The sequence below is a fragment of the Ctenopharyngodon idella genome, chromosome 8 (assembly GCF_019924925.1).
Source record: "Ctenopharyngodon idella isolate HZGC_01 chromosome 8, HZGC01, whole genome shotgun sequence".
Lineage (NCBI taxonomy): Eukaryota > Metazoa > Chordata > Actinopteri > Cypriniformes > Xenocyprididae > Ctenopharyngodon > Ctenopharyngodon idella.
This window is the reverse complement of record NC_067227.1, coordinates 20130005-20151357: the sequence shown is the minus strand read 5'-3', so window position 1 is coordinate 20151357 and position 21353 is coordinate 20130005. Positions and strand designations below refer to the sequence as shown.

The window sequence follows — 21353 nt, the reverse complement described above, 5'->3', positions numbered from 1 at the left end:
AATAAACTGAGTAAAGTTTCCAATGCCAAAAACAGATAAGAGAAAGCGGGGCAAGTTGGCACAAGAGCTGTTTCTCAGTAGGGTTCGAGTCAAAAGTCCAGTTAGGGTATGTGTGTTTTCTCTAACAATGTGTTTGTGGGTTGGTTTCAAACATCTAATTCAAAACCCTCTTAAATTACAATAATTTTGTGAAATCACTCCTTCAGACTAAAGTCCTGTATCATGTTTCGTAATAGCTCAACAATGAAATACATTGAAACAACAGTCAAATGTAACCTAAGGATGAAAGTTTAAACTGTGTTCTGGGGACAAGGATATTTTTCATAAGTGTCAGGTTGGGGCAAGCTGTGTTGCATTTTTAATTAAATTTTGTGTTGTTGTTGTTGGACAAAACAATGGTTTCATATTTGTGTGTTCTACCTTTTGCATTATCATTGTTTCATGAATTATTTTGTTTCTTATTATTTTAACCTCCTGTATCCCTCTGTCATCGTACGAGGACATTATATTAGTGAATTTCTCTGACAACATGTCACAGTTTTAAGTCTGGATGTCCTGCAAAGAGCACATTCAGGGCTTTTCATAGATACCAAATGTTTGGAGGTTTCACCGGGACAACAAATTCTCTTTGGTCTTTAAAAATGACTGAATGATGGAAATATGATAATATTTTGTAATTATTAGTTAAATCTGACTAATTTTCAAATTGTTTGTTATAAATCAGGAAAATGTTATGGGGTTTCTAATCAAAATATGACTTTCTGTTACAAAACAGGACATTGATTTCACATGTCAGTAGAGGACACCAGGACTTAAATCATGTTCAGCAGGCATTTTAGGAGACACAACAATAGGGAAAGAAATTACATATCAATATTCCTATATGAAATATTACATATTATAAACATGTTGCCAACTATTACTTCCATTATTACACTTCTTTTTTCATTACATGTTGCTCCAAGAACATATTAATATGCAAATTAGATAATGTATAGATACATTGCATTGAATGGGAAACCCCATGTATGGGCATTTTACCCACATATTGAATAAAGTAAAATGGTATATCAATTCTTTCCATTAAATCTTTCATAACAGTTGAGAATCATCTTTAAACAAAGTTTGGTTAAAACATCCTAAAACCTGATTGGTCGATGAAAAAAAAAAAAAAGTCCCACTGATTTTGCCTATACATGTCATTTTATTTTTTAAACAACTGAGTCCTGGAGTCCACTTACTAGGACATAGCATAACATATGAATAAAATATATTTAAAAAAAAACAATTTGTTTCTTATGCTCAGTCTAAACAATGTAAGGACATGAAAAAATACTAAATACTAATACTTAGGAGGTTAGGCATGCTTGTCCACGCAAGTGTGACAACTATTTGTTAATGCTGAAAATGACAGATTATAGCCTATAAGATTGTATAAAGTGATTACTATCCTATATTTTTCAAGTAAAGCAAATCAATCGAAATAATCGATCAAGCACATGCGTCTCAACTCAAATCAATGCATTGAATGCGACTGATTTCACAAGCTTCAGTCTCCATCTAGTGGACATAAAATGGTAGCAAATGACTTGCTTGCATTGACAGAGGGAAATCTGTAGGCCAATATGTACTGAATTGCAGTATAAAGGCAACCTTTTTCCAAAAGCGATCTAAAAATAGCCAGGGTTTTGGCTTTATAAGATAAAGTTGAATGAGCAAAACGTACTTAGCCCTGCTATTTCATTTAATTATCTACTGAAAACTTTAACACGAGATAATTGCAACGAATAACGAGAACTCATAATTGAATTTTGACAATGATGGTTTATTTAAACAGGCATTTTAATACATCCACTTTCCAGGACTAGCAAATATATTACCATTTATTTATTTACATTAAAACTATCATATAAGAGCAATGACAGAAAAATCCTATTTAAAATGACAAGAGTTTTCTTTTTTTCCTCCAGACAGTTCAACAGTGAGGATACACCATCCGCAGAGTTTCTGTGAAAGGAACAGTCTTGAGCAGAGGAGTCCTTGTTGGCACCGGTAACAAACTTGGAGTGACGCATGACGTTGGCCTGGGAAATACATAACTGTAGTCAGGTGTGAGATGATGAGGAGAGTTTTTGTGAGGAGACGCCGTTGATTTAGCCATGATGCTGTCAATGCTGAACGAACACTTCTGAGTCTTGGGCTCGGGCCTTTGTTGGATTTCTGGAGCTTCGTGGACCTTAATGTTGAGAGTCTGATACTGGAAATATGGAGGGGGCACCATGATGCCATCCGGCACTGGCAAATATCCAGTAGGATTAGCCTGGGCTGGCACCGGCCCAGAAACGCAGTAAGGTCGCCCATATGCTCGATAACTTAACGTTGGGTGGTAGAGCACCAGGTTGTCTTTGGTGAACTCGGGTTGGTTCCTCTTGAATCTTTTTCTTCTGCGTAGAAAGCTGCCGTTGTCAAACATGTCCTCAGACGCAGGGTCCAGGGACCAGTAGTTCCCTTTCCCCGGGTTTCCAGGTTCTCGCGGGATCTTAATGAAGCAGTCGTTGAGTGACAAGTTGTGTCTGATGGAGTTCTGCCACGCAGGGAACTTCTCCTTGTAGTAGGGAAACTTGTTGCTGATGAAGTCGCAGATGCCGCTGAGGGTCAGTTTCTTCATCGGGCTCTGGAGGATGGCCATGGTTATGAGAGCGATGTAGGAATACGGAGGCTTGACGGCGGAGGTTTGTTTTGGAGCGGACGTGGTGGAGAAGCTACTCTCACTCTCTCCTGAAGACTCGGACCCTGAGTGATCCACCTCCGTGGGGTCGCCGCAAGGCATGATGAAATACTCTCGGTCGCTATCGCTGTGGTCTCCTCCAACTATGTTCATTTCATCGTCTTCAAACGAGACGGGGGTACGCTGCACTTCTTCGTAATCCTGTGTAAGGGTCATGGTTGGAGACCCCAAATGTGCTGGACGCGACTTGTGGTTGGTGAAGGTTGTGGTCGGTTTGCAGGACTCATGGAAATGAGGGCTATTTATGAGAGGCCACACGCATTCTGTCTTTGGTCCGCCGATGGTCAGACCAATAGGAGTGGAGTGTCACCGCAGGGATTCAGGATAGGCAGGCAGGTGTGGGGGGCTTTGACCTGCTTAAACAATTCGCAGATGAGATGTGGCTCCTAAACATCCCATTAGAGCATCTGTATGGGCGCTATACTAATACTGTATAGCAACAAACGTGTATTATTAGCCATATTTGATAACATTAGCTAATTACTTTAATAGGGTCAACTTTTATGAGCTTTTAATGAGATTTCAAGACATTTTTATCCTTAATATTAAAAGCCATTTATCCTTCAGAATTGAAATATTAAATGCACTTACGTCATCTTTAAAATGCTTATGCCAACACGCTAATAACGTAATTATTTTCAAACATATGTTATATGCAATATATATTTTAGCATTAATGTTTTATTTTTAATAGGCCTATTTTTTGTGACGTTATTTGACCTGAACTAAGTTTTTATGTTTTGGGTCTATTTTATAGTTACATTTCTTGTTACATGACACCAAAATGCTTTTCTTAGTTATGCCACACTGGCTTTGTTTTTAAACTTAAATAATGTTTACAATAATAAAAAAAAATAAAAAATAAAAAATAAAAAATCAGTTCTTATTTTAATACATATGCCTAATGATTAAATATAGGCTAATTTAAGCCTGTTAATCTACAGACAGTTGAACCACATTGACATAATTGTAATTCAACAAATGAAATATGCTTATTATACAAATTGCGTTTTCAACCGTTTTTTTTTTTTTTTTTTTTTGGATCAAATTGATGAGTTTTAGATCCGGACCACAAAAAAAAAAAAAAAAAAAAGCGTCACATCATTGAATCTTTTATTACGACAGCTACGTTACTCGATCTTTTAGGACTCCTCTCCAATTCAGAAGCAGGTTTGCGCAGTGGGAGCTGGGACGTGTGATGGTGAATTTTCACACCACGCCTAACTACCGGTTTAAAAGACTGATTTTTTCCTCGATACCCCCTGGGTTTCGTTTGGTTTGTCACCTCAAGATACCCGCAGGTGGTGTGACCATGAAAATGGCCATGGCCCGGCTCCCCGCATTGAAAGAAGAATGCCGGTAAACGAGCCTATCAACATCAGAATCAAAAAGGAAACGGCGCAGCTTTAGGCTACAGGCCAGGAGCGAGTTTTATTGGAGGGCATGAATGAGCGCAGCAATCCTCAAAGCAAACCTTCTTGTGCGCGGATATGTGTTAAAACTGTTCACAGTCATCTCAATTGCAAATGAAAAGGTCGGAGCCCACCGTCCACTTCCTCAGCTGTGGATGGTGTGGAAGTGGATGCATGTAAATGTATGAGTACTTGAAAGTTGTGTAAACTAACAGAACTATTTACACCACTCATTGATAAGAAATCCAACGATCTTATAGTGTTTGTATTGAATGTTAAGGTTTCTAATAACACCAAAAAAGATTCAGTAAATAATTTATAGTGATTAATTGTATTAAAATATTTCTTACAACAGTTGCTAGCACATCATTAAATTATGTTATATAACATATTACAGCAACATATTTTGGCATATTTTGTGAACATTTTTTTTATGTAAAGAACTAACATTTACATTTATGCATTTTGAAGAAACTTTTATCCAAAGCGGCTTATGTTACATTCAATGTATACATTTATAAGTTAATTAAGCTTTCTTTTGCTTAGTTATCATAATGTATGTTGCATTAGAGACACTCAACAAAAAGTAAACTGCCAACCAATTTTCGCAATGTTTGTTAAATAGCCATTTTTCACCTCATCACAGAAAGTGTTAAGTGGGTGCTTATAAAGATGGTTCTCACATTGAAAAAAGACACAAATTTAACACTTTAGAAGAGTAAGCCAAGTAACTCAAGACTACATTTATTTTACTGGTTACTGTTATTTTACACTTTACACTCTGAAAAAGCCTAAGTAAAATGATTAGTAATTGATCACCCAAATGAATTGTTTAAATAACAACATACTCTTAAAATAAAGACTATGGGTTTTTCGCTAGCTCCAAAATATAATGCATTTCCAGACATGTATTTGGAGAAAAATAATAATGTAAATGTGAAATAAATTACAATTTGTGTTTAAGACATGGTTTGAAATGTGGCATAGAGATGCTTAAAGGGATAGTTCACCCAAAAAATGAAAATTCTGTCATAATTTACTTCTCTTCAAGTTGTTCCAAACCTGTATGAATTTCTTTGTTCTGCTGAACACAAAGGAAGATATTTGGAAGAATGTTTGTAACCAAGCAGATCTCGCCCCCCATTGACTACCATAGTATTTTTTTTCCCTACTATGGTAGTAAACGGGGGGCGAGATCTGCTTGGTTACAAACATTCTGTAAAATATCTTTTGTGTTCAGCAGAACAAAGAATTTTATACAGGTTTGGAACAACCTGAGGGTGAGTAAATGATGACAGAATTTTCATTTTTTGGGTGAACTATCCCTTTAAAGGATTTTTTAGTATACATTCTTCACGTTTAAGAGAAGTGTCAGATTTGACCACTTTTTTCATTTAAAACATTATGGAGCATGATAAGCACCTATTAAGCTGCTGCAAGATTTGCAAACTCCCTGTGGTTTGCAAATAACAGCTGCATTTTCAGTGATTTCACAAATGTCTTATGATTTAGAGGTTGTTGGTGTTGTATGGTTTTATACGTGGCCTGGTAGATTGTGCACAATTTCAGTCAGGCATCATCTACTCCACGCTGTCTTTATTTGACACGGCTGAAATGAACTCCTCCTTCAGAATCTCGCCATCAAGGTTTCGACCTGAATTAAGACGAGATTAATCATTAGGCATTTTACAAAGTGTTCTATATAGGCATTTATCTTAATATCTGGAAGCACTTGCAGACGGTCTAAACTCACCTATGAAGACGAGTCGGTTGAGTCTGGGCTCGTGATCTGCCCAGAACTCTGGAGTCTCTTCCAGCTCATAAAGCTCATGGACCCCCTGCAACATCACCTTCTTCTGTTTTTGCTGGATAGAGAAGATCCCCTGCCACAACACACATCATTTACACTGAGAACACATGATATATTGTTGATATATAAAGGCAATGCTTCTTCAAAGAAGTCATGATTATTTGGCATCTGACATAATGAAAGAATATACAGATGACTGTATCCTCACCTTTAACCGGATAACGGTCATTGACAGTCCTGCTTTGTTCTTAAATATCTTCTCCCATAGAAGGTTCTACAGAAGAAAAAAAAAAAAATTTTCATTTCTCTCTAAAAAAAAAAAAAAAAAAAAAAAAAAAAAAAAAAGTACATTTTCAAGACGTTTTGTAAAGGTGTAAATGTGTAAATATTTCATTTTAAAAAATATTTTATTTATGTGCTTTTATATGCTGTATTTGTACCTGAATGAATATATTTAATAGGTCTTCTGACACACTGCCAGGTACTTCAAATGTTACAGTCAGCATACTCTGAAATAAAGCAAATACATAACCCAAACATTAAACATTTGTCAGAAATGATCACCAAATACGAAAGGAGCATCACAAACATTTTCAAACGAGTCAAGTGACATTACAAATGTACTGTACACTATCATTCAAAAGTTAGGAGTTGGTAAGATATTTGAATGTATTTTAAAGTGTAATTTATTCTTGTGAATTTTCAGCAGCCATTACTTCAGTCTTCAGTGTCACATGATCCTTCAGATATCATTCTAATATGCTGATTTACTGATTATTATCAATGTTAAAAACAGTTGTGCTATGATGCATTTTTTTCAGGATTCTTTGATTAATAGAAAGTACAAAAGAACAGCATTTAAACCTTTTGTAACATTATTAATGTCTTTACAGTCACTTTTGATCATTTGTGACCCTGGACCACAAAACCAGTCATAAGTCGCACGGGTATATTTGTAGCAATAGACAACAATACATTGTATGGGTCAAAATTATCGATTTTTCTTTTATGCCAAAAATCATCAGGATATTAAGTAAAGATCTTTTTCCATGAAGATATGTTGTACATTTCCTACTGTAAAAATATAAAAAATCTATTTCTGTAAGTTGCTAAGGACTTCATTTGACAACTTTAAAGGCAAATTTTCTCAATATTTTTATTTTTGCACCTTCAGATTCCAGATTTTCAAATAGTTGTATCTCAGCCATATCTTGTCCTATCCTAACAAACCACACATCAATGGAAAACTTATTTATTCAGCTTTCAGATGCTGTATAAATATCAATTTAAAAAAAATTTACCCTTATGACTGGTCACATTTTAACGCATCCTTGCTGAATTAAAGTATTAATTTCTTAAAAAAACAGTTTGAACGGTAGTGTAAGAATGCTGCTTTTGTTGTGCTATCGGGTGGATTTTATGCCATAAAAGGCAACAAAATCATCAGCAGAAATTTAAAAGGGATTTTAATCATTTCTGTTTGTACACCTAAACATTACTAATAAAGCCTCTATCTTTAAAAGCATCAGTACAACACTTGAATGAATTTCCCCTTGGTGTTAAACACTTGCACTGCTTTAGCGCCCATTCTGCTGTAGTTCTCTGGGGCGTTACATGGGCCCTTTACAGATACTTAAACCATTGTTTGTCTGTGCTAAAAGTTACACACTTCCTTTTTTCCTGTGGAATAACAAGAGAAAACAGGGCTCTCATTTACATGAAAAGAGCAGTGAAGCTTGGCTCTGAAGGGGGAGGGTGGGACAGACTGGGTGGATGCGGGAAAGTGACCCATCTAATATTAAGAACTCCTATGGAGAGTTTGGTTCAAGGATAGGGGGAAGTTGAGGACATTTAACATTTAATGAAGCTCCTAGTTTAAACAAACCCCTAGAGGATCCTTGTACAAAGAGAAGCTGGACTGTTTTTTCCTCAGATGTGATAAATATTCAATATGCCAATTCAAAATGTCATAATACAAATCATCTTCACCTTGTCTAGATGTGGTTGGCTTGTTTTTACCAGCTGCAGCTTTTCAGCTAACCTGCAGAACACAAGATTTCAAGACATTTAAATGTGAAACAAGCACATTGATTGATGTCAAATACCTTCAATAAACAACATCCTCTTACATACACAAATGCATCAGACAGATGTACAGTCTTAGCTAAAACCTCTCAAAGGGTTTGACTACACTGACAGCCCCTAATCCCGGTGCTGGTGTGATGCGGAGGAGCTTTTGGGTTTAACAGTAAGATTGAGCTTAATACAGAAAGAAAGAAGAAGAAAGCGCGTGTGGGAGCGGGAGAGCGGGCTCTGACCCCTCAGGGAGGGCAAACGTAGCTCTGTGGATTATTCGTCGGGCAGCAGACCAGAGGGGGGTCATCCCAGACAAGCAGCCTGTGCTGAGGGGGGCAAATGGGCCACAGTCGGGGCTGAAAGGCAGTCTGCGTGGATGTGCTTCTGTACCTTTACTGCGGACACCGGCTATAATCCTCTGCAGCTGGGCTGAGCCATTCACATTTACTCTGTCTCACTGTAATTACTCTTAAAAAGGGTGTTTCATTTTTTGTTTTTGTGTAAGTCATCAACATTAGCATGAGCTAATGGAGTGTTTGATCCTCGTCAGATGCACAAAATCCTCTGGGAAAAAATTCTGGTGAACAGAATCGCCACTATACTTTCAGTAAGAATCAAGTACTGTAATTGTTGCAAGTATTCTTCCAAAAACACTTACCTTGTGCCATCTTTGGTATCAAAAGAATGTAAATCTAATACTTGAGACAGATCAACCCTAAGAGAAAGGAAAATACACTTAATTTGTATTTATATATAATTACTTTGTCTGTCTTTGATGTTATTAATAGGTAAGAAGATAAAGAGCATCTTAATGGTAGGACAAGCCTAAAAACTGGCTTTTTTTTCATAGGTCAATTTATGAAATTGTTTAGTGTTCAAGTTTGGGGTCAGAAAGATTTTTTAAATTTTATTCAGCAAGGATGCAATAAAGTGATGTGTTTCTTGAGAAATGTTCTCAGAAATGTTTCTTGAGCATCAAATCAGCATATTAGAATGATTTCTAAAGGATCATGTGACACTGAAAACTGGAGTAATGATGCTGAAAATTCAGCTTTGCCATCAAAGGAATCAATTACATTTTAACATATATTCAGATAGAAAACAGTTATTTTAAATTGTAATAATATTTCACAATATTACTGTTTTTACTGTCATTTTACTTCCTTCAAAAACATTAAAAAACAAATTACCGACCTTTTTTATAGTAGTGTACACATCAGATTACAGGTCTTAAAATCTAACTGCTTTAAATGTCTTGACAGTATGTATTTTATCTGATCAATATTTTAAGTAAAAAGAAAGTTTGAATTGGCTTAAAAACATGGTACAATACGCACACCATTTTACCATGGATCAGAATAAAGTGCATGTTTTGTGTTGGTGGTTTCTGCATATCACCTCACCTGGATTTTTGTGTCTCCAAAATCTTTACGAGCCCATTTATTGATCTATAATGAAGAAGACAGAGCACATGTAAAACAAACTCAAAGACATCTATAAAGTTATCATTACAACTAGATTTTTACAGTTTCTGAAGCAAATGTGAGAAGTTTGAAGGTCAAGATTACAACACTAAGGTGTTATGTTTGGTTGTCAGGATGTGGCTATGTGGTTGTCAGGGTGTTCTGGATGGTTTTTACTCATTTCTGAAAATCCAATGAGTCTACCCTCAAGAATCTAACATATTCTGGTACCTAGATATGAATCGGGTACCTTCTTAAAAGCAACTTTAAAGGGTTAGTTCACCCAAAAATGAAAATTCTGTCATTAATTACTCACCCTCATGTCGTTCCAAACTTTAATTAATCTTTGGAACACAAATTAAGATATTTTTGATGAAATCCGAGCTCTCTGACTCCTCCATAGACAGCAATTTAATTACCACTGTCAAGGTCCAGAAAGGTACTAAAGACATCATTAAAATAGTCCATGTGACTGCAGTGGTTCAACCTTCATTTTATGAAGTGACGAGAATATTTTTTGTGCACAAAAACAAAACAAAAATAATTTTTATTCAACAATATCTTCTCTTCTGTGTCATTCTCCTACGCTGTTTACGTTCAGCGCATCCAGGTTCTACATCAGAACGCTGACTCAGTATAAGAATGACACAGAAGAGAAGATATTGTTGAACAAAGTCATTACTCTAGTTTTGTTTTTGCGCACAAAAAGTATTCTCGTCGCCTCATAAAATTAAGGTTAAACCACTGCAGTCACGTCGACTGCTTTAACAATGTCTTTAGTACCTTTCAAAGTGTTGATTAAATTGCTGTCTATGGACGAGTCATATACCTCTCAGATTTCATCAAAAATATCTTAATTTGTGTTCCGAAGATGAACGAAGGTCTTACGGGTTTGGAACGACAGGAGGGTGAGTAATTAAAGGGTTAGTTTACCCAAAAATGAAAATAATGTCATTTATTACTCACCCTCATGCCGTTCCACACCAGTAAGACCTTCGTTAATCTTCGGAACACAAATTAAGATATTTTTGTTTAAATCCGATGGCTCCGTGAGGCCTGCATAGCCAGCAATGACATTTCCTCTCTCAAGATCGAAGATCATCGAAGATGTACTAAAAACATATTTAAATCAGTTCACGTGAGTACAGTGGCTTAATATTAATATTATAAAGCGACGAGAATATTTTTGGTGCGCAAAAAAAAACAAAATAACGACTGATGGCCGATTTCAAAACACTGCTTCAGGAAGATTCGGAGCATAATGAATCAGCGTATCGAATCATGGTTCGGATCGCTTGTCAAACCGGCAAACTGCTGAAATCACGTGACTTTAGCGCTCCGAACAGCTGATTCGAAAACCCAAAAATATTCTCGTCGCTTTATAATATTAATATTGAACCACTGTACTCACATGAACTGATTTAAATATGTTTTTAGTACATTAATGGATCTTGAGAGAGGAAATGTTATTGCTGGCTATGTAGGCCTCACGGAGCCATCGGATTTAATCAAAAATAACTTAATTTGTGTTTCAAAGATTAACGAAGGTCTTACGGGTGTGGAACGCCATGAGGGTGAGTAATAAATGACAGAATTTTCATTTTTGGGTGAACTAACCCTTTAATTATTCCAATACATTATGCCAGTGTAGAATTAGTACTATACCTTTGCAGGTACTACCAACATTCACTGAAAGCACATCTTTAAAATAACTAATAATTTAATAACACTGTTAAATGCAATCTTTAACAAATCTCAAAATTAATATCCATTTTGGGATACTGTGCATTATAACGTTGTGATGCCCGAATTCACTTGTAGCATTTAAAATGATTGATTTTGATTGTATTTATTTATTTTTTTAAATTATTTAAACAATATAATAATAGTATAAAATTTCAATATCACCCATTTATTGGTAAAATCATTATCAGCCAGAATTTTAATATCAGTACATCCCTAATAAGAACATATAGGAATATAAAGGTTGACAGTTCTCACCTCACTGTATCTCTGAGCTGCACCAGCTCAGTCTCCTTCACTAGATCGGTCTTATTGATGATGGTCAAATCAGCAAGAGCTATCTGCCTAAAAAAAGAGAGCAGAATTCAGCCCCATTCACAATCACCTGATAAATGCTGCCCATCTTTCCTAAATCTGTATACGACAAAGGCAGACGACACCTCAGAGGGTCGCATATGGATTATTCGTCATAAAAAACAAATTGCTTCTATGTGCATCTACAGTTGCTGTGCGCAAGTATGTGTGATTAAAGTCATATAATACATCAATAGAACAATACAGTACGAGAACAACTCGTCCCATTCTCTCTCTCTTTTGTCACTCTCTTTATTGCTCGTGTTCAATGTCCCACTCTCCCTTTGTATCTAAATGTGTGTGTGTAAGTGTGTAAACACTCTTTGTTGTGTTTCATCCATCCCCCTGCCTGTTGTTGAGTCGTGTGTGGGTGGCATGGTTCGTGCCATACTCAAAAGGCGCCACCATTTTGTGAGGTAGGAAAACATAAACAGAGAGCAGAAGCGGTTTTTATGGCCTCTGACACTTGTGAGCATTCCGATAGCCTCCGAACCCCAACAAAAACACCCCGACCGCAGCAGGTGAGGTGGAGGGAGCTGGGCTGGAATTGGATATGTTTTTGCGCAAACATTAGTACCAGCTGTAATGTTTAATAGAGATAACAGTCACAAATAGTATTTCGAAAGACCACACAAGAGGTGCTCAAAAAAACTGGGTGTGATTGGGAAAAAAATGGCTTCTGGATTCTTATAGAACTGTATGATGTACAATGATTTATTTATTGTAATGATGATTCCAAATTACATGACAAAAATTACAGTTAGTAAAGTAATCCATTGCATCACACATTTTAGGTAATATAATCTGACTTCCTATTTTTAGATTACTTTTGACCTTGTTTATTAGATTGGTTTGAATAGGATAATCTTGTACCATTTTGATATAAAAATAAAAAGAGGAAGAAAATATATACCATTCTTTGTTATCAGCAACATGAAGTGCATTAAACATTACATTACGTCAGGAGTTGATCTGATATGCAATGGTGCAATGTTGAGAAAACACTTCTTAAAAATAAAATGAAGGAAGAATTACTGAGAAACAAATTCATTCATTCAATTAGGGAAAATCAAATTCAGTCAAATAAATTATGGATATTTACTGCCACTGTGTGAATAATGTAATCATGAAATCAATAAAAAAAGTAACTGTAGTCTTCTTTTTTAGAAGAATATATTACAAGTTATTTATTTTTTGGAATCTGATTACGTAATTCAGATTACATGTAATTAGTTACTACCCAGCACTACTAACTAACATCATATTTATATATGAGAGCCAGAATGTTTTTTCTGTTTTTCATTCAATCAAATTTTTTTAACCAAACTTTTTATAAAGATGATTCTCAACCATGTTATGAAAGATATAACAGAATGATTTGATAAACTATTTTACTTTATACAATATATGTGTAAACATGGCCATAAATGGGTATTCCCATTCTGTACAATGTATCTATAGTATACATCACATCTATATTCATGTGTTCTCGGGGCAACATGCAATGAAAAAAGAAGTGTAATAATGGGAGTACTAACTTGGCAACATTTTCATAAGAATATCTCATATTTCATAGGAATATTATTGATATACTGTATGATTTCTTTCCCTATTCACTTGTTGTGTCTCCCCAAAATGTCTGATGAACATGCTGTAAGTGCTGGTGTCCTCTACAGAGGACATGTATGAAATCAATGCCCAATTTCGTAACAGAAATATGTTCATTTACAACAACAAAAAAAAAAAAAAAATCAGAAAATTAGTCAGATTTAAATGATAATTACAAAATGATGTCATATATCCATAAGAGTGCTAAATTTGGTCATTCAGTCAACATTTGGTATCTCTGAAAATCCCTGAATGTGCTCTTTGAAACTGTGACATGTATGGTCTCAGAGAAATTCATTAAAATATAATGTCCTCTACAGAGGACAAAAGTCCATGGCTGTGTCTCAGGAGGATATTAATGAATCAAATAAGGTTTTACCTGGCAGCTTCATTGATAAGACCCTCTGGCTTTTCTTCTGTTAGATGCTACAAGATGACAATGATTTGACAATGATTACATAACACATACAAAACAACTATTACAACAACAAACGTCTCAAATCATACAAGTTTCTATAGTATAAATACATTTTATTTTGATTATATTTCAGGGATGCACAACATATCTGAACCATACTGGTTCTCAGCTGAATATAATTATTATATATATATATATATATATATTATAACATTCTTAAATGCCATCTTTAATGTCATATATATATTATAACATTCTTAATGAATATCCATTTATCTTAGTGCACATTATAATGTTTTGATGTCTAAATTCACTTGTAGCATTAAAAAAAATATATTTTAGTTTTTTTTTTATTTCTAATTTATTTAGACAAAATAGTATAGAATTTTAATATCAGAAATGCACTGGTTATAAAAACAAAACAAAACAAAGCAAAAAAAAAAAAAAAAAGTTTCCTTTCTGTACAGCTTCTTTCCTGACAATGTCTTTATAACATCAGAGCAGGTGAGCAAACTGACAATTTTGCGATCACAAGATGCAAACTCACTAAAAGAAATCCAATTTCCATGATATTATAACTTCTGAACAGTTATTGAACACAATCCAATTTATTTCATTCTACATGTTGCCAGTCGTCTCTGCAGACTGGAAGGAGGGATGTCTCATTGTCTGTGTTCAATATGTAATAACATTGAGCTCTGGGAGCAAGACAAGCCTCATCATCTGTCTGCACAAATTTCAAACTGACTGGCAGAGATCAAGGAAAACAAGGGCACCTGATGGGCATGTCTCTGCAAGTCAAACCCTGAGAGGAGACACCTCACCTGGGCCCCCCACACCCTAAAGTATCTCTTATATGGTTGAATATATCAAGTGACAATGAAAGATCAGGACAAAGGGTGACAGGCCCATTAGAGTGATTTGCCTTGATATCCATTATTTCTTTGGTTTCTATCAAACCCTCCCCTGTCTTCACCTCAACAGGCACTCACAGAACCCCAGAGGGCCGCAGTGCCAAGAGGTGCAACCTCTGCAATAAAAAGACTGACTTGCCAAGACTGACACCACTAAATAGCAGCCTATTATCCAGGTGTCAGTACCACTGTCCTGCTCCCGGCCTGAAGTGTGAAGAGGAACGGCAAGGGGGGAGACATTTCAGTGGGATACGATACTGGAAGATTAAATGTTTTTTTCTGTAGAGTCCAAGCAAACATAATGCCTTCAAGTAACATGGACCATTTAAAGCAAAGAGATAACATACTCTGTATATATGTATTACACAACGTAATTCATTTATACAGAGTTGTTTCCCAAAGTTGTTATTTTAGTCCAAATTATTTTAAAAACAAAGAAGTATCAAACATTTTGATATTTAATGTCAAACCTTTTAAAGTGACTTCTTAACTGGATCATAATGTCTCTTTTATCATTTTTGTTTTTACATTTGTAGTGCTGATTCATTACTTTTGTGTTCATTAAAATATAAAATAAAATTAAAATCATTTTTTAAAAGGTTTTCTTATAATTTATCAATTTTTTTATTTACCTTTTTTTTTATTGACACTGTTTTTACTTGATGAATTTTTTTTTAATTTTTAGCTTTTAGATGAACAGATTGAATTTAGGGTTTGGAACGACATGAAGGCGAGTAATTAATGACAGAATTTTCATTTTTGGATGAACTATCCCTTTAATCTGTGAAATAGCTCTCTAGCGTTAGCTGTTTATGGCTGCAAAGCAACACAAGTTGATGCATAGAGTCCAAGTGTGCATCAGTGTGCATTAATGTGTGGATCAGCAACTTACCTGCATCCCATATTTAGCATCTATAACCGTTACGATACCTATGTAGGAGATGAGGAAACTGCGTTATTTTGACATGCACACCATTAATGACTTCTAATGATGCAGCATTTATTAGTTTGGGTTCTTACCATCCAGGTAGACATCACTCCCTAATTCTGCATCAACCCAGAACATGGAAGCAACTGCTCCTGGTTTACAAAACATAAATAAATAAATCAATTGTACAAAATCACAAATATACAAACATACATATTATAATATATATATATATATAATTGAAATAATTAATTATAATTGTTTCACTATTCGCTGTAAATGTATAGTACAATGGAAAAATCCCATAATTCTACTAACATTTTTTAAAATAAAAATAATGCAAAATTTAATTTCATGGAACTCAGGTCCAGCAAAAAAAAATAATCTGGTTATATTCTATGTTTTATTTTATTTTAGCATAGGTTTAGCCGTGTTTATCAAGTTATTCAACACTTTCTTGCCTTAAAACTCACAACTTAAAAGGGTTGTGGGTGTAGGTATGCGCATTAAAATGCATAACTAAATTTTATGGATGGCTTAAAATTTTTCAACTACAAGGTAAATTTTGTTTGTTTCCATGTTTTTCAACTTTTCCTGTAAAAGTTATTTCACAGTTTCATGTTACAATTTGAGGCCATCTTGTTCACATAATGGAGTTTTGTCAAAATGTCAAGGTAGAATAAGAAAGCAGTATAAATATTTGATAGAAGTGTAATGAAGGCAATGTTCTTGAAAGACATCAGAAACATAACCCATTCAGCCCACAAGCATCTTCTGAGTAAGGGGAGGGGCTTATCCCCCTGAGGCCCCCAGGAGTGACAGGCCTGTCTCAGCTAATGACAGTGCAGAGCAGTGAAGAGGGGCTTGTGTCTGAGGTCTGAGGGTCCTGCATGCCACTGGCCCTTGACATCTGTCACTCATGTACACAGGCTGGCTGCAGAGATGCTGAATCTTCCAGCCTTTCCATTGATCTCGGTTTCACTCTCAATTGTTTTATAGTGCTTTTTGCTATGTATGAGAAAAATTCCTATTCACAAAGATGTCTAAATTGTCTTGCAAAGTAAAAAATGTTACATTTAATAGCTAAATGCTAGTGAGGACTAAGACAAGGTAGTCTAGTAATCAACTCCTTAAAATTGAATTTAATTCAATCTAAGCCATAAAATATTGCATAATCTAAAAATCTGTGTAAACATGGATGTAACGTATAGAAGTCTCCCATAGAAAAAAAGATAACAGATGGCAACATTTGCGCAAGCTGGTCAATGGATGCATTAGCTATCATAACAAGGAAATTTGTCGTGTTACAAAGAAGTGTATGCTAGCGCACATGAAATACCTGGATCTGCCAATCCGGTTGTCTCTAGAAGGATGTAGTCAAACTTTCCTTTCTTCTCCATTAGATTTTCAATAGCTTTTAAACCATTGTCTCTGTAAAAGCAAGGGATGATAATGTATTATCTGACGTAAATTAACATATGCAAGTATACACTACCATTCAAAAGTTTGGAAATTGTAAATATTGTTACAATTTAAAATAAGTTTTCTATTTTAATATATTGTAAAATGCTTCAGTGTCACAGTGTCTAATATGTCGATTTGAAGCTCAAGTAATTTTTCTCATTAAAAATCTAATTTTTTATTTTTATTTTGGGTCTGTGCAGCTGTGGTTAACCACGAAATTGGGGGACAAATTGACCCGCGAACATCAAAATTGTCAGAAATGTGGTACCCGCATTTCACAACACCTAAGAGTGTCAAAACTTTGCAGGTATATTCATTCATAACCTACATGAGAAAGTCACAAAACTGAAGAAGAAGAAGAAAAAAAAAAACCTAGGTTAACCAGTATTTCCGACAACTCAATTTTGTTTTGCGGATCAAATTGAGTAGTTACAACAAGGACAAAAGTTTAGTTACTGGAATGTAATGGACAAGCAGAAATAGTGGGTTTATATTTAATCCATCTTAAAAGTCCAACAATAGTTGTGTGGTCCAGATGGAACTATATTTATTCTTCACATAACTACAGGACACACACCCACTACATTCACCCATATACTTTAAAGACAGTTTGACCCAGTTTTCGGAGGTAGTCTGAACGGGCGTACTTTACAGAGCAGCACAGGCAGCCGTTCCTCAGCTCCAGCCACTCCTCGTAGAGCTCTCCTGCTTGACTCACGGCTAGAGACTTCTCCAGAGCACTGCCTGCAGGAGAGATTTAACCTCTGTGTAACTTCTGTGCAAAAAATATGCCAAAATATTTATGGAACATCCAAAGAGATGAACATGTTAAAGAGACCAAATCACAATTAAAATATGGGTCCTTGACGAGCATTAAGATCCTACTACTCTACTGCACTGATTGAGGAAAGAGAGAATGAATTTGCTGCCCTCTTCTGGTCATGATCCAGAGGGACGGATTAAAAAAATTCTAGGCATAAGAACTACACTAGAGGTCTTTTGATCTCTTATTAGTTTGCTCATTTTATAACTTACCTTCACCAAATTCATTAAGTATGACAGCTATTCGTTTATTATGTTGCTCTGTTAATATGTAGTTCAAAAGCGTCGTCTTCCCTGCACCTGTTTATGGAAAAAAGAGAAATAAAATTAAGACACTGGGAGTAAAATTATGGCTTCTTCTATGCAAGGATATAATAACCTGTATTTGCATATTATAGAGCAAATTTTAATTTAATACTATACATAAATCATATTTTTAAGTTCAAAAAAGGTTTTTGTATGCTTTATCTATGCACTTATAGTAGTGGAGTGATATAGACATGATCACTGCTTAAAAGCTGACCCAAGTATCCAGTGATGATGGTAACGGGTATCTGAGCTGTGGGTCCGGTAGGCTTCTCCTTGATGGGAACTAATTCCGGACATTCATCCTCCTCCTCCATTACTGAGATCTTTTGAACTAATGAGAATCCAGAAACACACAAATTGGAGTTCAGATTAAATGAGGCATATATATAAATGCATATGATAGGACATTCATTCTTAAGTGACAAGATTACTCAGGGTAGGTCGAACATATATCTGACATTATTATATTTCACTATGTTTGACAGATAAGAACTCTGATCTTAGAGACACATGTGCTGTCATTTTCGCTGTCAATACAGTGCGGTTTGGCACCGCTAGACATCTACAAGCGCCATGCATTCATTTCGAAGCTTATAAACATAAATAAAAGACAACTTACACTTTACGAAATAAGAGCTTTTAGATGAAGTATTCCTATAAAATGTGACTTGCAGAGTAAGATCTGTCGTCCAGTTTGTAATAAAAAACGCAATATTTCTTTGAGGGGCGAGATGCTGTGTGTCTGTAATCACGGTCCGACCTGCGCATTGACTTAGTGAGAGTTCCTATATAAAAACGGATTTAATGTTATGTGCCTGATGTGAATGGTAAAACTGTCGTGTTGAACATTTGCACGCTTTATTTAACGTATTTAAATTAATATACAAACAATTCAATAAAATAAAGCATAAAATTAAATATGGTGATAATTAACAACAAATGTGTGCCCTGATTTATACAAAGATCAGAACAGCTGTTTAGCAAACTACAGGTGCTGGTCATATAATTAGAATATCATCAAAAAGTTGATTTATTTCACTAATTCCATTCAAAAAGTGAAACTTGTATATTATATTCATTCATTACACACAGACTGATATATTTCAAATGTTTATTTCTTTTAATTTTGATGATTATAACTGACAACTAAGGAAAATCCCAAATTCAGTATCTCAGAAAATTAGAATATTGTGAAAAGGTTCAATATTAAAGACACCTGGTGCCACACTCTAATCAGCTAATTAACTCAAAACACCTGCAAAGGCCTTTACATTGTTTCTCAGTCTAGTTCTGTAGGCTACACAATCATGGGGAAGACTGCTGACTTGACAGTTGTCCAAAAGACGACCATTGACACCTTGCACAAGGAGGGCAAGACACAAAAGGTCATTGCAAAAGAGGCTGGCTGTTCACAGAGCTCTGTGTCCAAGCACATTAATAGAGAGGCGAAGGGAAGGAAAAGATGTGGTAGAAAAAAGTGTACAAGCAATAAGAATAACCGCACCCTGGAGAGGATTGTGAAACAAAACCCATTCAAAAATGTGGGGGAGATTCACAAAGAGTGGACTGCAGCTGGAGTCAGTGCTTCAAGAACCACTACGCACAGACGTATGCAAGACATGGGTTTCAGCTGTCGCATTCCTTGTGTCAAGCCACTCTTGAACAACAGACAGCGTCAGAAGCGTCTTGCCTGGGCTAAAGACAAAATGGACTGGACTGCTGCTGAGTGGTCCAAAGTTATGTTCTCTGATGAAAGTAAATTTTGCATTTCCTTTGGAAATCAGGGTCCCAGAGTCTGGAGGAAGAGAGGAGAGGCACACAATCCACGTCGCTTGAGGTCCAGTGTAAAGTTTCCACGGTCAGTGATGGTTTGGAGTGCCATGTCATCTGCTGGTGTTGGTCCACTGTGTTTTCTGAGGTCCAAGGTCAACGCAGCCGTATACCAGGAAGTTTTAGAGCACTTCATGCTTCCTGCTGCTGACCAACTTTATAGAGATGCAGATTTCATTTTCCAACAGGACTTGGCACCTGCACACAGTGCCAAAGCTACCAGTACCTGGTTTAAGGACCATGGTATCCCTGTCTTAATTGGCCAGTAACTCGCCTGACCTTAACCCCATAGAAAATCTATGGGGTATTGTGAAGAGGAAGATGCGATATGCCAGACCCAACAATGCAGAAGAGCTGAAGACCACTGTCAGAGCAACCTGGGCTCTTATAACACCTGAGCAGTGCCACAGACTGATCGACTCCATGCCACGCCGCATTGCTGCAGTAATTCAGGCAAAAGGAGCCCCAACTAAGTATTGAGTGCTGTACATGCTCATACTTTTCATGTTCATACTTTTCAGTTGGCCAAGATTTCTAAAAATCCTTTCTTTGTATTGGTCTTAAGTAATATTCTAATTTTCTGAGATACTGAATTTGGGACTTTCCTTAGTTGTCAGTTATAAGCATCAAAATTAAAAGAAATAAACATTTGAAATATATCAGTCTGTGTGTAATGAATGAACATAATATACAAGTTTCACTTTTTGAATGGAATTAGTGAAATAAATCAACTTTTTGATGATATTCTAATTATATGACCAGCACCTGTATTCACGGACCAAACACTTAATTTACACAAAATAAGTACAGCATTTTTATTGAATATTTGGAAAATATAAGTTGATCAATAAATACTTTAACTAAAAAATACTTAATTATTTTAATATATTGATGTTTATTTAATGAATAATAAAAAAACTGGCGTTTAAACCCAAATGTTAGTAACAGGGTTGCAAAAATGATCCCATTTTGCTTGACAATTAATTGAAATAAAATAAGTTCAAGTTGAAGTACTAAATTACTAAAATTAAAATAGAAATGAAATTAAATAAAAAAATATAAATGACAAAAAACACATAACAAACTTTTTAATTTTAAACTAAAATTAAAATGAAAAAAAAGAAAAGAAAACTAATTCAAAATAACTGCATTTAACAAGAAATGTATTGTTGCAGCGCAATTCACGGTAGACAGGGGTCGCAGCTGTCCTATTTTACATCTTTCTGACTACAGTAACTTGACTGACCAGTGTCAAGGGTCTGGCTGTAGGCTTGCACTTATTCGTCATATATCACAATACAATAACAATGAAATCATTTTAACAATAATATTTTATTAAACATATTTTTATGAATTGAACATATATTTACTATGTTGAACTGAAGATAAAACATATATCTAGTCATCATGGGTT

The 21353-nt window shown here is 35.4% G+C and overlaps 2 protein-coding genes across 2 annotated transcripts; both read right to left on the bottom strand.

Annotated features, from left to right (window-relative positions):
- Positions 1-452: 452 nt before the first annotated feature.
- Positions 453-5385, bottom strand: foxd5 (forkhead box D5). Its single transcript, XM_051903652.1, has one exon. It carries the CDS (start codon positions 2942-2944, stop codon positions 1976-1978), a length of 969 nt encoding a protein of 322 aa, XP_051759612.1. The 5' UTR covers positions 2945-5385; the 3' UTR covers positions 453-1975.
- A 76-nt stretch (positions 5386-5461) lies between these two features.
- Positions 5462-19010, bottom strand: cbwd (COBW domain containing). The gene is made up of 16 exons (XM_051904234.1): positions 18729-19010; positions 18324-18440; positions 18014-18100; positions 17626-17722; positions 16854-16945; positions 15607-15666; positions 15479-15516; positions 13634-13680; positions 11551-11637; positions 9490-9534; positions 8745-8801; positions 8000-8051; positions 6451-6519; positions 6219-6284; positions 5954-6083; positions 5462-5854 (listed from the first exon to the last, which is right to left on the bottom strand). The coding sequence occupies exons 2-16, from the start codon at positions 18421-18423 to the stop codon at positions 5781-5783; spliced, it is 1101 nt and encodes a 366-aa protein (XP_051760194.1). The 5' UTR covers positions 18424-18440; positions 18729-19010; the 3' UTR covers positions 5462-5780.
- Positions 19011-21353: the final 2343 nt, after the last annotated feature.